An 18,312-nucleotide genomic window follows, 5' to 3' on the forward strand; every position below is an offset into this window, starting at 1 on the left:
TTCACGATTGACCTCCACGGTATAGGTAACATCCGTGTAATAAAAATCAAGCCCGAAAAATTATAATTTGTGTAATTACTCTTGGTAGGACCTTTTTTGAATCCGCACGAGTAGGTACTACCACTCCGCCTATTACCTGCCGTGAAGCAGTAATGCGTTTCGGTTTGAAGGCAGCCGTTGTAACTATACTGAGATCTTAGAACTCATATCTCAAGGTGGGTGTCGGCATTTACGTTATAGATGTCTATGGGCTCCAATAATCACTTAACAACAAGTGGGCTGTGAGCTCGTTCACCCATCTAAGCAGTAAAAAAAGAGAGTGGATACGAGACAGACTCACTTCACTGTGCTACTGACTGACAAAACTCCACTAACAAAAGATCTCAGGAGGGCGCTTTGCGATGCTCAGCGATTTGCTAAGGATTAGAAGAAAGGGAGAAAGAGATCAATATATCTAAGATGTCCTATTACAATATAATCCCTAGTGTCGACGTGTTACTGTTATCTATCATTCTCAGTAACTGCGATTCAAGAAAAGCACCGTATGTATGTAGTATAATAACCGGCAAACTTCTTGAGCATTTGTCGACGTAGTGGGGGTAAGTTTGCGCATGGTACACTCACGTGCAAAAACATTACTTACTCTGCGTCATAATGCTATTAAATTATTAAAATCAACATATGTATTTATTTATATATTTATTAGAACATCAACAAAACATATAGGTTAATAATTGTAATAATTTAATCTTGGGGTAAAATAGATATTCCTTCTATTAAGTCAAAACTAGAGCTGTTGCCAGGTCTTGGTTCAGTTGAAGCGAAGCTGGTATTTGTAATTTTTTTTTCGTTATCATTATCTTGACCATCATCATCATCACTGTTTTCATCACCCGAGTTGCTATCATCGTGATGAGTCGACATAGGGCTCATCGGCGTAGTTTACAACTCGGTCGATTCGGTCTTCTTTTTTGTCTATAATTAATTATTTTTTGAAGATATTCGATTCGTAGTAATCGAATGTTACTTTTTTCATTTACCAGCTTCCGATTATTTTCTGTTCTTTTTTTCCATCTGAAGCCTAGCTCTTTCATAATCCGTCGTAAGCTTAATTCCGAGCCATTAAAATTTATATCTTCTTTAAATTTTTCGAAGCCTATCTACGGTACGGAGTTTCGCTGCTTGTTATGTAGTTATTATGATTACATCTTTTTATTACAGATTGAACGAAACTATCCATTCCGGTAACTTTCTTCTTCCCTGATCTTTTCTTACCCGGAGTCCGAAACACGGCGAGCAAGCCAGAGCCTTTAGCTTCGTTAATAATGCACCTAACAGTACTCACTAATGTTTTTGTTGCTTCCGAAGTCTGTTTTAATTTTTCCATATCATTCTTCCCATGTTTTATAAAGAAGCAATATACGTCGTACACAAATTTTCTACCCTTTCTTTTAAGTACTACACCAGTTTGTCACGGCATAGTGTATGTTTTATAAAAAATCAACAAACACTCAACAAATAGCAATGGCAACAAAGTCCACAAGCAATTATAACAAATAACTTAACGATTAATAACGATAGACTTTCCACTGTACGCAAGCGTACTTTTGGGAGCAAGCGGAATGAGGGCGCAGTGCGGGACGCAGGGTTCGACTGATCTACCAATAACGCGCTCGATACGATTTCCCCTGCCGTCGCGCCTCACCCTCACCACCAAAGTGATCTAAAATTCGGTTCTGCGCAGTCAAGGTCATTTGCTCACGAAGTTTGCCGATTACTATATAGGAAATTTAATTAAAAACGTATTACAAATAATAAAAATAATTAGACCACAGAACAATCAGCGGCCGCGTAAACTATCCTCATAGTGTTCGTATAGCCAGCTCCCTGCTTCCAACCGGAGACCACGACGATTGGATCACCGACTCTTACGAAGCCCTGGTCCATCGCCCATTTGGTGCAAAAATTCACCCGGCATTCCAAATCTATTTGCCAGTCTGCGTCTGGGGCATCTGAAAGAAAACAAGTTTTATCTTCCAAACAGCGTTGATGATGTCCGTTGAGATTCAGGCCACGATGACATCACTGCCATCAAAACTTAAAATTGAAATGATCGGGAGCGTTCTTTAGTAAAATATGATGAGCATGTTGGGGAGATAATGGACAGATCGACTGAGTAGTTCCAGAAGATTATATATTATATCTTTGTCCTCTAATCAGTAGCAGTCCACCATTTTATTGATTCATTTAATTTCATTATATTCATTTAATTTCATCCCAGTTGATTAATGTCCCAAATTAATCATCTTCATTTCATTTTACTCCATATTATTATTTTCCATAAAAATAAGAATATAAATTAAAATAAGACATGACTTAAAGGTCTTAAATAACAGGTCATAAAATCCCTTAAAAAAGCAGTTATAATAGTCCAGCTTTATTATGTAGGGACGGATATGTAGGATGACTGAGTGAGAGAGATAGGAGATGTTGTGTTAGAAGGTAAGAGAGACGGCGCGGCGAATGAAGGGTTTCACAAATAGTTTTATAGTTAGATATTCGCTTGTAAAGTTATACCAATTCGTTCTCACGTGCTAGCTACTCTGTTATCTATTACGCGATAGGTTATAAATTTAAGTAATACTATATTTAAGGTTTAATCTCGGATTTTTATTGTCATTATATACGAATAGCTTACAGTTTTCACGGTCAAACTCAACTTATTGATTGTTGTGCTAAGCACGAAACATGTGAAGTATTCATAAAATCCGAAACAACTTAATGACCATAAAAAATGTGTGATTATGGCGTAAGATTATTTTTTTAATTATGTGTATGACTCGTGAAAATCGAGCTCAAGGCTAAAAATTAATAACATAACAATGACTGGTGGTAGGACGCTTAATGATGGCAAGACGTCTTATGAGTCTGCATAGGTAGGTACCTGGTGGTACCTACCCGTGCGTGCTCAGGCTATTTCTGTCGTGAAGCAGTAAATCGTTTTAGTTTGAAGGGTGAGCGGGCCTCTTTCCCTGTCAAAAACTGCTTCATTTAATTTAAATATGTCTATAGGCTCCTGTACCTTCTTAACACCAGGTGACCCGTAAGCTCTTACACTCATGTAAACAATAAAAAAATATGAAATTTGTAATTAAAAAAATGATGGTACGCGTTCTCTTTCAAATGATAATTATTATTAAACGTGTTATGTTATTACATACCCTCAAAAATAAGCGGTATGATTCCTCTCCACAAGTGCAATTGTCTAGCTATAGCAGCGTATCTAGTTACACCTATAATGGGACATCTCGGTCCGTATTTAGATACAATTTGCGCCGATTTCCCGGTTGTGGTGACGACAATTATGGCGGCCGCTAATGACCGCTGCGCTGCCAGTACCGCGGCTAATCCAACACCGGTTGCTTGATCGCACGGGATCGGCGTCTGTGATAATCACAATAACAATTAATGACAAAAATGATTATGATTATTAACAATAGTAAGTCTTTAAACGAAATTAGTAAGGTGGTGTCTTGTGTGTTTTTGTCATTAAGTTCAAGCAGTGCCAATGCAATTTAGATTTAAACGTTAGCAATCTTGAATTAGGTACTAGGTTTTGATAGCTTTTGCATCGAACCCGCTAAAGTGCCCACAAAAGATTTTGAAAATATGTTATCGCGAGTTACAATTATTTCTGAACTCACTCATGTTACAGCTTTTCGTGAGTCGTAGATATTAATACAATTAGCTTCACGACTTAATCCCATGTTTTTTATTGCCTTTACATTTCGATTGAGACAACATTATTGAATGTAGGCCAATAACACCTCAGTCTTTTGTGACCACGAAAACTAAAGTATTTGAAACGGAAAGAATGATATGCCAATTTAAAAAAAAACACGATTTGAAACCGTAAAAGGACTTTTAATCGTTTATGTTATATTTTAGACAATTTCGGATTCAGACACGTAGCAGTAAAGTTTGTGCCAAACAATTTTGATAAAGAGGCCAAATAATAAATTAATGACGAAATCTTTTTTGAAGTCATCTAAAGAAAAACTTAAAGGCCGACTATTAAAACTGCTAATGTTCTATAATACCTTATCGACAAAATCGTGAAAAATCTGCTTAGACCAGATGCAGGCTTCAGCTTCTTTACAGGCACTGGCTAAACAGGCAACAGTGTCGACTGGGTACAGACCGACCGCTGTTTCAGCAGATAATTCAAGAGTGTCGGCACCATCCAGAATGCAGTTCGCCACATCCAAGAGTTCCGCTCTTAGTGGTAATTTTTTGTATCTCATGCTGCTTAGGAGATGTGCGTTGACACAGACCGGAACGTTAGCCTGACGAAAACTTTATGTAAGTATGATAAGTGACTATTACCACACCTTATAGACGAAAATACTACGAGTATATTTAGACTTGAGATAAATAATATCAGGGTTTCAGAAAGAAAATTGGCACGTTGGTCCCAGATAGATTAAGTTAGTTATCCTAAGCTGGACTAGTGTTTAAATATATTTTTGTTTTTTTTAATAAGGTCATGAAATTTTCAGCTTTCAATGTGAATCATGTTGGGTTGCTTAGTCCTTAGGTTTAGGATAGTTTACCTTATTGGCACGTGCAATCATATTCTTCTGAGCAATGACTAGCTTCTTCGGTGTTATATCAGAACCTAATTCCTGTCGAGTTATCATGATGCCATTCGCTGTCTGAAACATTAAATCAAACAGATCAATGAGATTTTTATTGTTAGATGTGATGAATAAAATTGTGGTCATACGGAGCAAAGTATTGTCGGAGTTTCTAGATTTTGGTTGTATTGAATGTTTTTTTACTTAGATGGCTGTACGAGTTCACGGCCCACCTGGTGTTAAGTAATAACTGGAACACGTAGACATAAACAAAGTAAATGCCACCGCCCATCTTGAAACTGCCCCACCTTTTAAAGGGGGGGGGGGAAGCAGGAAATAGGCAGGGTGGTGGCACCTACCTACTGGGTAGGTAGGTTCATCCGGGTGATGGAAGGCCGGCTATCCTCGACCCACGCTGGTTCTGACCCAGCGGGGTATTCCGTAGGATAACCCATTCTAACCGGCGCCATCTAGGCGGGCTCCGGATAGCCTGCCGACCGAGAGGGCTGGTGGTCGTGGCGCCGACGACCGCCAGTCCGGCGTCCCGAGGGGGAGGGTGATGGGAGAGATGTGCTCCGCACTAAACGCTTCACTTTCCCCCCTTTGCCTTTTCATGGGTTCTGTCTCATGCGAGGTTCGGACGCGGGTTGTTGAGCGACAGGAGGTTTTAGTCAGTTCGACTCCGACATGCCCCGCCCTTCATCCCCAGGGGAGGACGGAAGTCCGGCGATTTCCTCCTGACCAAAAAAAAAAAAAAAAGGGTAGGTAGGTTCGTGTAGGATCACAAAACACATACACTACAAATAAATTAACTTACTAAAAGGATTTCATCGAAGTTTCGGAAGCCCTCTATAGTTTGAATGTTGGCAATTATAGCTATTTTCTTTCCTTTTACGCCCAAGAGGTCTTTGAGGTCCGCTATCGTATTTGGTGAATTGACAAAAGAAGCAACAATAATGTCGATCTGAAAATCATATTCGCAACGATCGATTTCACGGTGCTAATTCACACAATCCATCTTCCTCGGAGGTCAAACGTAAAGTAAAGAAAATATTCTTCGCGAAAACGTCGCGGTCTAACGAAGAAAGATTGCCGTCCACGGAATAAATCTTGTCTTTCAATCCTTAACGTATTCTAACGAATGTAGGTAATAAAGAAATTTTTATTTTTGTATTGATTTGAGCGTATTGTTTGGCATGAATATATCCGAGTATCTCACAGTACGTAGTCAAACCAAAGTCAGCTGGTAAGTGCGAAATTCGAATATTTTTTTATGTTACTGATAATTTTTTACACGATAACAAATATGTTTTCTGTATTTACTTAGGTATTCGCGAGTCGTAAAACTAATTACAACTACTTTTATCAACAACTGTCTAACGTTTATTATAAAGCCGGTAAAATTGTTCGGTAGACCAACAGCCCGAATGTTATTGTTTATACCTATAAACGAGCGATTCTTGTATATAACTAGTCAGGTCATAAGTATTGTCACACAGTAAAAACTTTTCTTTTAGAATGCTGGCCACAAAAAAGTTTATTGAATTCGAATTTCGAATTGTTCATGAAAATAAAAATGTATACTTTTAGAATTTTACTCATTTTTAAATATGGAGTGAACGCTTAAAGAAGACCGTGTTGCAGTTATTGTGTTGCATCGTTGCGGTTACGCGCCAATTCAAATTTTTAACATACTGAAAAATTTGAATATAACCAAAAGATACGTTTATCGTACCATCAAACGATACAATGAAGACTCTAGTGTAGATGACAGGTCAAGAAGTGGTCGCCCTCGGTCTGTTAGGACTCCAGCAGTGATAAAAGCTGTGAAGGCGCGAATTCAAAGAAATCCCAAATGTAAGCAGAAACTGTTGGCCCTTCAGATGGGTTTAAGCAGAACCACGCTGAAAAGGGTGTTAAATGAAGACTTAGGGCTTTGGGCATATCGAAGAAAAACAGGACATCGTTTGAATGCTCGTCTAATGGACATGAGACTGAAGAGATGCCGCGCTTTGTTGAAGCGGTACGCGGGAAAAAAATATCGGGAAATTCTTTTTTCGGGTGAAAAAATTTTTACCGTAGAAGAGAGCTACAACAAACAAAATGATAAGGTGTACGTACACAGTAGTGAAGAAGCGAGCAACCGTATTCCGCGTGTCCAACGAGGTCATTTTCCATCCTCGCTGGTATGGTATGGTTGGGAGTTTCTTATTGGGGCTTAACAGAGGTACATTTTTGTGAGAAAGGTGTAAAAACGAATGCAGTTGTGTATCAAAATACAGTCGTGACGAACCTTGTGGAACCTGTTTCTCATACCATGTTCAATAGCAGGCACTGGGTATTCCAACAAGATTCGGCGCCAGCTCATAGAGCGAAGAGCACACAAGACTGGCTGGTGGCGCGTGAAATCGACTTCATCCGGCACGAAGACTGGCCCTCCTCCAGTCCAGATTTGAATCCGTTAGATTACAAGATATGGCAACACTTGGAGGAAAAGGCGTGCTCAAGCCTCATCCCAATCTGGAGTCACTCAAGATCCTTGATTAACTTCCAGTGCGAGTCCTGACGATCACAGATATGATGTCAAATCACATTATCACGTGAGGCTCAAAGACCGGCGTGGCGGCAACAGGCGCGTCCGCTCAGCGGACTTCTATATTATTACATTATTTACTAGTTCTCGTTCTAAAGTACTTTCAATCGACTAGCTGAAGGTTCGCTTATTACATAATTTGTTTGTCTTGTACAATTTTCAGATCGTTGATTAGTTGTGCATTCAACAGTGTTTCACAACATGTGCAGTATAAAAAAAATGTATTGGAACTTAAGCCATTTGGTTTTTATTTTATCAAACACTTAGTATTGTACAAAAATATATAATTTACATCCAGCAAGGTCTTTATTTTTTAATAAATGGAAAACAAAAGATAAGATTTAGGTAACCGATTATATTTCTCATAGAACAGTTGCAATATAATTCAAGGTCAAGTGTAGTCTAACAAATTACATAAAGAAATCTTATTGGAATTATAAATCTAGTTGGAATTTTGAATAATTCCAATTAAATTTTGAGAAAATCACGTTTTTCTAAACCTAGACCGAAAAAACCTAGCCAGCGCAAAGTCCGCTCAGCGGACTCAACACATCATAGACAAAATTAATTGACATGCACATATGCGCATTACGTGGAAAGTCCGCTGAGCGGACTTTGGACTGGTGGTGCCATAATAAATTTTGATGCGCACTGGGGAGAGGTTATGGCAGCCGTCGATATTGACATGGACCTCGTTCGTGCTGCGATAGACGACTGGCCGCGCAGATTGAAGGCCTGTATTCAAAATCACGGAGGTCATTTTGAATAAACTTTAGTGTCATAAGAATCTATGTTTTGTTAAGTTCATTTTGGTATATGAATGGTTACATAATGAATAAACTTGTTTCAATTATTTTACATTAAACATGTGACAGAATTTATGACCTGACTAGGTATATATAATCTGAATCTCGAAAATGACTCCAACGATTTTCATAAAATGTAGTATACAGGGGATTTCGGGGGGCGATAAATCGATCTAGCTACGATTTATTTTCAGAAAATGTTTTATTCGTGTTTTAAATAATCAACTCTTCCCGATATCTATTGGCAAATAATAATACTATTTTTCTTAATTGAGGGCAACTAACCGCTTTAAAGACACAACAAGATGGCGTTATAAAAAAAATCATCTAGTCGGTCATCATCTAGTCATTTTTTACACGTTAACAAATATGTTTCCTGTTTTCGCTTTGGTATTCGCGAGTCGTAAAACTAATTACAACTACTTCTACTTTTATCAACAACTATCTAACGTTTATTATAAAGCCGGTAAAATTTTTCGTTAGACCAACGGCCCGAATGTTATTGTTGGGAACTTTATTATTACATATGTATGCTTATCTTAAAATCTTATACCTATAAACGAGCGATTCTTGTATATTTATAATCTGAATCTCGAAAACGATTCCAACGATTTTCATAAAATGTAGTTATACAGGGGATTTCGGGGGCGACAAATCGATCTAGCTACGATTTATTTTCATAAAATGTTGTTATTCGTGTTTTTAATAATCAAATCTTCCCGACATCTATTGGCGAATAATAATGCTATTTTTCTTAATTGAGGACAACTAACCGCTTTAAAGACACAACAAGATGGCGTTATAAAAAAAATCATCTAGTCAGTCATTATCTACTCATTTTTTACGCGTTAACAAATGTGTTTTCTGTTTTTGATTTGGTATTCGCGAGTCGTAAAACTAATCACAACTACTTTTATCAACAACTATCTAACGTTTATTTTAAAGCCGGTAAAATTGTTCGTTAGACCAACGGCCCAAATGTTATTGTTGGGAAATTTTGTATTACATATGTATGCTTATCTTAAAATGTCCTTAGCGTGGTTTAGGCGTCTGTCAAATCTTCAATTCAATTATAGTTACCGCGACACTCGGTTTCACTTCGCTACAACTAATTGAATATATTATTATGTTTATACATATTGGCATAACATCAAGTTCTAGTGTTCAAGTGTTGTTACTACGTACGTGTAGTATGCGGGAAATCTTTCTTGAAGTACCAACAAAAAACTCTTACGTTTTTTGTTCAACAAACATATATAATATGTTCTGTTTTAATTACATCAAACTAAAATGATACTAATTGCTTATATAAATATGTTCTGTATTTGAAACGTCTCTGAAAACAACTACAGACACTATAATATTATAATATATTTATATTCAAGTCGAATTGTATACGTTATAGGCTTCGAAACACATAAAGGGGATGGCCCATTTTAGGCCCAAAGCGGACAATAGATTATAGAAAAAATACTTAGTGCATTAATTTTGTCATAAATAAATATGCATTTACTTTCTTGCAAATAAGCGCCACTATAGTTTACAATAAGTAGTTTAAAAAAAGTAACTCTATTGAAAAAACAAGGATTTTTATTTTTGCGGGAAAAATATTGCCAGCTTCAAATCCTTTTACGTATGAAGTAAATATTTTGAGTATATAAATAAAACATATAAAGAAATCATTTTGAGTATTATCATTAATCAAACGATTTTAATGGATTTTATGCACATAAAATAACATCGAAGACATACCCATTGGACTTTAACTTGTAACTATACTTGAGACCTTAGAACTTATATCTCAAGGTGGGTAGCGCATTTACGTTGTAGATGTATGTGGGCTCGAGTAACCACTTAGCAACACCAGGGTGGCTGTGAGCTCGCCCACCCATCTAAGCAATAAAAAAAACTTTACTAGTATTGTTATTTAAATATGAACAACTAAAACAAAAACATAAAAAATAATGTGTATTCGTAAAAAAAAGATTAAGATATAAATCAATTATCGGTTATTTAAAAAAATAATCGATATATGAATTTCTTGTAATTATTTTTCTTTATACTGACAACACTGAATTTAATCTGACTGACTTCGCTTGCTGCTTGTGGTGTTGTGCTTGCGTACAAAATGGATGTGTTTTGATTTTTCTTCGATTTATTTTACTTTTATCAATAACGTTTCATACTACGACTAAAAAACATTGTGTGAATTGTGGTTTTACCCTGACCGAGATTTAAAACCGTGTATATGCTCTCCTTTGCTATTTTTAGATGATACTAATTGTGTATGAAGATGAAGAAAATATAGATATTTAATGAATTAAGTGTGTTTTTATACCCTATTGGATAAAAATACATTAGGAACATCTTAAACATTAAGAAAAGAAAAGTTCTTGAAGTATCTCACAATCCGACACTTATTTATATAGAAAATTAACCTCAAAACGAGTTTTTATTTTTATTATATTTTTTATAATAGTGGCGGCAATTTCAATATATTTTTTAGATATCCAATACATTTAAGAATTTGAATCAGTACATTTTTATAGTAATATTTGATGTCCATCTTGGGCCTAGCACACTATGGAGAGTGGGCAATCCCCTTTGGTAGCAATCTGATCAAAATTAAACCAAAAATCGACCGGAAAAACTGGCTAATAATCTTTTCAATTTCTTTTATTGCTTAGATGGGTGGACGAGTTCACAGCCCACCTGGTGTTAAGTGGTTACTGGAGCCCATAGACATCTATAACGTAAATGCGCCACCCACCTTGAGATATAAGTTCTAAGATCTCAGTATGGTTAACACGGCTGCCCCACCCTTCAAACCGAAACGTATTGCTGCTTCACGGCAGAAATAGGCGGGGTGGTGGTACCTACCCGTGCGTACTCACAAGACGTCCTACCATCAGACTAAATCTTCATTTATATGTTGCTAAAATTGAGAATTTAATTTCATGGTACCTGTTGATGAATCAACATGTCAATGTCGAGTTTGTCTTTCTCACTGAAGTTGGGCATTTCAAACACTACATTCGGCACGAACACATCCTTGTAGGAACCCAAAATTCCACCTCTTTCAATCTTACACGTGACTGTAGTGGTCGATATGATTTCGACTTTTAACATTATAGTCTCATTGTCAATTAATACTAGATCCCCTTTTGTTATTTGATCCGCGAAATACATAAAGTCAACATAGATGGCGTATGTCGAGCATCTGTCTTTGTATGTCTCGTCTGTGGTTAGTCTTATTACGTCACCTGTTTTTAATTCAACTGTTTCTCCATAGCTCTGAAAAAATAGGATTTTTTTATTGCTTAGATGGGTGGGCGAATTCATAGCCCACCCGGTGTTAAGGGGTTACTGGAGCCCATAGACATCTACAACGTAAATTCCGCCACTCACCTTAAGATATGAGTTTTAAGGTCTCAGTATAATTACAACGGCTGCCCCACCCTTTAAGCCGAAACGCATTACTGCTTCACGGCAGAAATAGGCGGGGTGGTGGTACCTACCCGTGCGTACTCAGAGGAGGTCCTACCACCAGTAATTACACAAATTACAATTTTGCGGGTTTGATTTTTACTACGCGATGTTATTCCTTCAACGTGGAAGTCAATCGTGAACATTTGTTAAGTACGTATTTCATTAGAAAAATTGGTACCCGCCTGCGGGATTCGAACACCGTTGCATCGCTAGATACCAATGCACCAGATGTCTTATCCTTTAGGCCACGACGACTTATGAGAAGAAGAAGAAATATTTTATAAGCAGCCGTCGAGGCACAGAGAGAAGCAGCCTTTAAGTATTATCGATGATGAGTTGGCGCTTAGTGTACAACAGAGATCACACACGGCGAAAGTTTAAAACACAGAATTAATTTGAAATAAGGACTATCCTGCTTTATAAACAACTAAGGGTGCGCTCCAGCTCCGCTCGGGTTTTTAATAAAAAATTCCAAATTAACAACACACACATCATTCCTTCTATTTGCGACAGCTTACTAAAAAAAGAATATTATAAAGATAGTTTTGAATAATCTTGGGTTACGATATTGGAGATTTAGCAAGGATTCCTATATAAAAAAAGAAAGAATATAGCCTATGTCACTCGGGGATAGTGTAGTTTCCAAACAGTGAAAGAAATTTTCAAATCGGTTCAGTAGTTTCGGAGCCTATTCAATACAAACAAACAAACAAACAAATCTTTCCTCTTTATGATATTAGTATAGAAATATAATAATTTTGAAGTAGATTTTTTTTAATTTTTTTTTATTGCCTTTGTAGGCAGACGAGCATACGGCCCACCTGATGGTGAGTGGTCACCGTCGCCCATGGACTTCAACAATGCCAGGGGCAGAGCCAAGCCGCTGCGAGAATAAAGCAAGTATCGATCACTGTGGGTTCACTTAAGCCCCACCAAATTTTTATGTGATTTTTAATGACAAAAGAAAAACAGTTTTTTTTTTAAATTGACATCTGACGTCTTATTGTCATATGCGTTCCTAACGTAATTGCTGAATATTGATTACCATAAAATATCATTATAAATTATATAATTATCTAAAACGAAATAGTGTTCAGCTACAAATAAGGTTATATTCCTCCTCCTCGCGTCGTTTTCCTCATTACTGAGGGTCGTGACTCCCCCGTTGCATCAGTTTCTCCCGTACGATTTCCCTCCATCTGCTGCGATCCTTAGCTTTAGCTTATAGGTTATACTAAATAAAGGTTATACTAACATCAGCTATACTGCCTGTTCTTATCTTTTTACCAGCCAATCTTGCAGCTATGGCTAGTGGATAATTCTTTCCCATATTAACACTGAAATTCTTGGCTGCTTGCCTTAGTAGTTTGATCATTTCAATATGTTCCTCTCTCGTCCCGTAGGACATATTCAGCATTGCAATGTTCATTCCCGCGGACATCATTTTCTCTAATGTATCAACATCACTTGTCGACTTACCTAATGATGTTCAATTTGAAAAATACGTATATTATACGTTATACTATACGCTACGGCCGCTTAACAAATTATAACGATGAGGATGACAATAACGAAGACGCAATTATCAATATCGACGCTTGAAAGGCAAACGTGACTAAGCGACAATAACTGCTTTGTACATAAATGATAGGCAATAACCATATTCGACGCGCAAAATAAAATATTTCTAGGTCTATTAAAATCATTTCAATTCTAGAGCTACTAGCTAGATTCTACTACAGCTAGTTTCGTTAAAATAATTTTTATTTCAGGTATTTCAACTTTAAATTAGTCTACTGTAAAGTACACGCATTGTCGCTTAGTCACGTTTGTCTTTCAAGCGTCGATATGAATATAAGACGTTTCTGTTTGGTAAATATCTGACGTTTTTTTTTTGGGGTAGATTTGTAAGTGAGATATAGCCAATCTATTGTTTTGTGGTTTTTGGAGCTAATCGAAACAACGAGATTACTGCCACCTTAATTTGAGTCACAAGGTCATAGTTTTAATTGTACTTAAAACAGCTGTCGTTCAAGCTTCTTCTCCACAGAAATATGCTATCCATTCGGGCTTACAAGACGATCTACCACAAGTTAATAATTATAATTATACTAGCTGTACCCGTCCGCTTCGCTGGGCATTTAAAATTAACATTATTATTTCTCACCCCTACAAAGATTCTCATCATTAACGTCCCCGTAACTAGTGTAGGGAGACCAACACTCCTATAAATATGAGCCTATCCATTAAGTACATGTATTTTCTACATGGATACCAAGTTTCAAGTCAATCGGATGCATGGTTCAGTAGTTATAGCGGAACATCCGTAAAAACCACTGTAGATTTATATAGTAGTACAGATTTAAAATAGTAGCAATTTTTCGTAATGAAGACAAAGGTGAAGCTACATTTTGTATTTTGTTCAAAGTTAAGGCGATTTGGATCGCAGGTACATATACCCGGCATGATATGCTGTATACACGTACGTATAAAGTAATTGTAAGAGAGAATACAGGCGAATTTTAGTTTTAATTTTTTGAAATCTGGTATCATAGAATTCGGTTTCAATTAAGTGTTTAAATTGCAGTTGGAATAATATAAATACCCATATTAGCTATTATTCCAGTTAGGCGCTGACATCCCGCTGGTGCCTTGATATCTAAATTTAAGAGATGATCCAGAGGGGTGAAAGCTTGCGCTGCACTCAATTGCTGTCCAGGAATTTCCATGGCATTATACTAAAAAATAAATCCAAAAATATTCAATAATCCACTTTAACTAGATCAAGTTAAGGTCTTTATAGCTTGTTTCCTAAAAGAACAAAGAATCCTGGTTGCTTTCCTTATGTCTTAATTCGCATTATTTATGAACATTAAATATTGTATGTATCTTATAAGTTTTCAAATTTACTTTTTCTAGTTTCACATCGAACTCTGTAGGCCAAACCATTATTTTGGTTTACCGAATTAATTAAATAATACTACAAATATGTACATATATCCAGAAATATTTTTTCTGTCATTCCATCAAATGACGTATATTAAGAATGTCATTGCCATAAAAAAACGAATCACGATGTCTGAAAACTTAATTGACATATTCTATCTGCACAAATAGAATTTAATTCTGTTGGACGGTTAAATTTTGAGGGGATTGGGTTCTTTAGGTGATGAGGGCTATTTAAAAACACACTGCTTCATTATAATTATATTGCAGATAGCTTGAACACTTTTACACCATTATACAATTATTATCTTTATATTTTTTTTTATAAAACTATTTCATGTTTCTCTTGCCGTGTCTAGATGAGAAGAACAGACATTTTCTTACGAGAATACAATGATCTGTTTTTTAAACATTTAAAATAATTCCAATATTCGAAATCTAATCAAGTGTCAAGTGTTGCCTGCCATTACATTTATATACAAACTCCAACAAATTCGGCCAAGGTGTGTTTTAAATTTAAAAAAAAAACAACAACACCATTACGTATATTAATCGCTAATTTATTGTTTCTATCCTAATTTTACGTAAATACAGGATTAACGTTGTTTTTGTTTAACAAAAGTCAGGTGAATTACAAAACCGGGAAAGGAATCCCGATCAGGGTAAGCTGAATGATAAACAAGCGACGCAGCTGTCGCTAACAACACCGACAGAAATAAATAAAGCCCACGAAAAATAAACAAAAACCGAGTTTTATTTGTGGGAAAACCATTAGGGGATCAGAACGACGTTGGCGAAAAAGATAAACGGAAAAATAGGGAAAGATTTCGTGCGGACGCACCAACGTAATATTGTTGAGTACCTGTGTGTGGTCTCTGGAGGTGATAGAGTTAACGCGTGATGTTAAATTTGATTTGCAAAATATTTCAGTGCCCTCGTAGCGTGTTATAACATTTTTCACGACTAGCCGTCCTCACGGATATACCCGTGCAAACCTTGAAAACATTTGACTGTTATAAACGGGGATTATTACTTTGAATTATTGCTTTGACTTAAGGTCATTACGTTTGTGTTTGTGAACTAGATACGGTTATGTCTAGACTTATGCTGTTTCTGGTATTCGAAATACTGAAAGGTGGCACGAATGTTTAGTATAAATACAGGAGTGTATAGTTAAATAGCTGATTGTTAACTATAGATAGCAATAGATTTAAAGTACACTAAATTATAATAATATTATGCTTTGAATGAACTTTATGTAAAATCATATATTTTTACGATTACAATTTGGCTTATAGCTCATTAAATTAGTCATTGTAATTTTTTTTTGTATTGATTTTCTTGCATTTTTTCAGTTAAATCTAAAAGTGGCTTATATTGATATGGTCGTACGACAAATGAAAATGGACACGAAGAGAACCAACCCTAAATTGCTATAGCATGTTCCAGCCCAAAGAGGAAGAAATGCATAATGTAACTAAAGCTTTTAAAACTATAAACATTATTACATAGCGACGCTTGAAAAGCAAACGTGACTAAGCGACAATGCGTGAACTTTACAGTAGACTAAGTTAAAGTGGAAAAACCTGAAAACAAATCTATTTTAACGAATCTAGCTGTAGGATTGAAATGATTTTAATAGACCTAGAAATATATATTTTTTGCGCATCGAATATGGTTATTGCCTATCATTTATGTACAAAGCAGTTATTGTCGCTTAGTCACGTTTGCCTTTCAAGCGTCGATAGCTTATTAACTGCTAGCTTGCCGGTTGCAGCTTTGCCTATTTGGACTATAGTTTAAAAGACTGTATTTTTAGTTGGCTGTACCTTCTATCATTTATTTATTTATTCAAGAATAAGACTTTCCTCTATATATTATGTTAGAAATTTGTCGAAATTAAATTACCTCAGTGAGGATACGTTAAGAATTAGTCAAATATTTTTTTATGTGCATACCAATATGAGTTTTTTTATTGCCCTTCTAGGCAGACGAACATACGGCCCACCTGATGGTAAGTGGTTACCGTCGCCCGTGGACTTCAGCAATGACAGGGGCAGAGCCAAGCCGCTGCCTACCGTAAATCAATCAATAAATAAAGGTATCAGGAATTCAGAGAACATCTTTTTTGTTATGTTGACTATTTTAAAGATGTCTTTGATAAATATATTCGTAGCATTAGTTTTTGGGTACAAAAATGTAAACTAATTTAGTTTCTGTGCTTTTTAAATCAGTCCCAATTTGCCTTCTATGTCTCGGGGGGTTCACAATCTATAAAATCCTCGTCGGTTTGATGTAAACCCTTTGTGCTCTCAAACTAACAGAACGGTCTCCCGAGACATCAGCCGGCGCGATGAAACCACTCGTGTCTTGATGCCCGAACGTGTTACGGGAAAATGTTTTATATCACATTCTTATTCTTTGCTTTTATGAGACTAGGTCTTTATAAAAACTAATTTAACGATTTTTAAGCTATTGCATAGCTTTTATCGCGGGCCTTGAGCGCGGCTTACTGTAATCATGAAATTCTGTAACGAAAAAAACCTTCCACCCCTCACTCTGTCTACCATGTAGCTCGCGTTCAACACATTCACACGTTACGCTTGTGTAGTGTTTGTAAATAAGCGCGTGGCGTGACGTCACACCGCATGCGCATCATGAAAAGTCTGCCCATCTCTCTCTCGCGCGGACTAGCTTATGAGTGTGAAGAGGACAGTTAAGGTTTTGCTTTTATTAATGTTTAATATAGCGCGGTCTTGTTTTATTATTGTTTTAATATTAAATTATCATTGTCTAATTATAATTGCATAAGTTGATAAAAATGCTATGCAATAGCATTACCGCGGCAGTTCCCGAGTGCCACACGTTTTTTTATTTTTATTTCTTTGTATTATTTTCGACGTTTCTAATTAATATATGACTACAGTTTTTATTATCACATACGCGTATGGTTTTTAATATATTTTTAATTTTTGGGTGTTACATATTAAATGAATTATATGATTATTGGAAAAGAGTAGGCCTGAAGTTTCTTGCCGATTCTGGGCTAGTTCTGAAAACGCTTGTGTAAATAAATAAAAAGTTTTATTATTATTTTAAGAGAGAATCGTTATACCAAAGAATACGTGCATGATCTAAGGAATATGTTGTTGTTTTGTTTATTTCGATGTTAAATATTTTTAAATCAATGTGTCTTCATGTACTAATTTATAAAAGAGATAAGATCAGGATTTTTGAATCTGGAGCGTTTATTTATTATTATATATTTATTTAACTAAATCATGTAAATACAATGGTAACACAAATTATTTATTAAACTTGCAATGCTAATGACCTCCTAGCATCATTATTATGTTGTATTACTATTAGTAGAAATTTACAAAATAGGCATCAAAGCATATACCGTTGATTGCAAATGCACGGAGAAAAGAAAAAAGAAATATAATATGGCATTTTTTTTATTGCTCTCTTACGTTGACGAACATACGCCTCAACTGATGGTGAGTGGTTACCGCCGCTCATGGACGTCAGCAATAGCAGGGGCAGAGTCAATCCGCTGCCTACCGTGAACCTGTATTTTTTCGTGTCTTGCGTGTTCTATTCGTTCAAGCGTAGTTTATGCGAATTGAGATGAGACATTCGACAGTCGATGTTGGCTATTCGTGGAATGTTTCTGATGTTTGTTAAGTTTCAATAATTGTGCTTATTTCACTAATTATGTCCAATTCTAAGAATAATATTTATATGAGCTTAAAAAAATAAATACAATAAGAACAAAACGTAAAGTATAAGTTTTTATTAATTCATTAAACATTCTTAAAAAGCTACGAAAATATGAGAA

General features: G+C 36.0%; 1 protein-coding gene across 1 annotated transcript; it reads right to left on the reverse strand.

Moving 5' to 3' along the window:
• Positions 1 to 682: 682 nt before the first annotated feature.
• On the reverse strand, positions 683 to 14,474 carry LOC114240849 (pyruvate kinase). Its single transcript, XM_089729678.1, has 9 exons — positions 14,436 to 14,474; positions 14,131 to 14,263; positions 12,781 to 13,004; positions 11,001 to 11,330; positions 5,451 to 5,601; positions 4,614 to 4,711; positions 4,101 to 4,346; positions 3,222 to 3,444; positions 683 to 2,012 (listed from the first exon to the last, which is right to left on the reverse strand). Exons 1-9 carry the CDS (start codon positions 14,472 to 14,474, stop codon positions 1,825 to 1,827), a joined length of 1,632 nt encoding a protein of 543 aa, XP_089585804.1. The 3' UTR covers positions 683 to 1,824.
• Positions 14,475 to 18,312: the final 3,838 nt, after the last annotated feature.

Source organism: Bombyx mandarina, chromosome 09 (genome assembly GCF_030267445.1).
Source record: "Bombyx mandarina strain Sakado chromosome 09, ASM3026744v2".
Classification (NCBI taxonomy): domain Eukaryota; kingdom Metazoa; phylum Arthropoda; class Insecta; order Lepidoptera; family Bombycidae; genus Bombyx; species Bombyx mandarina.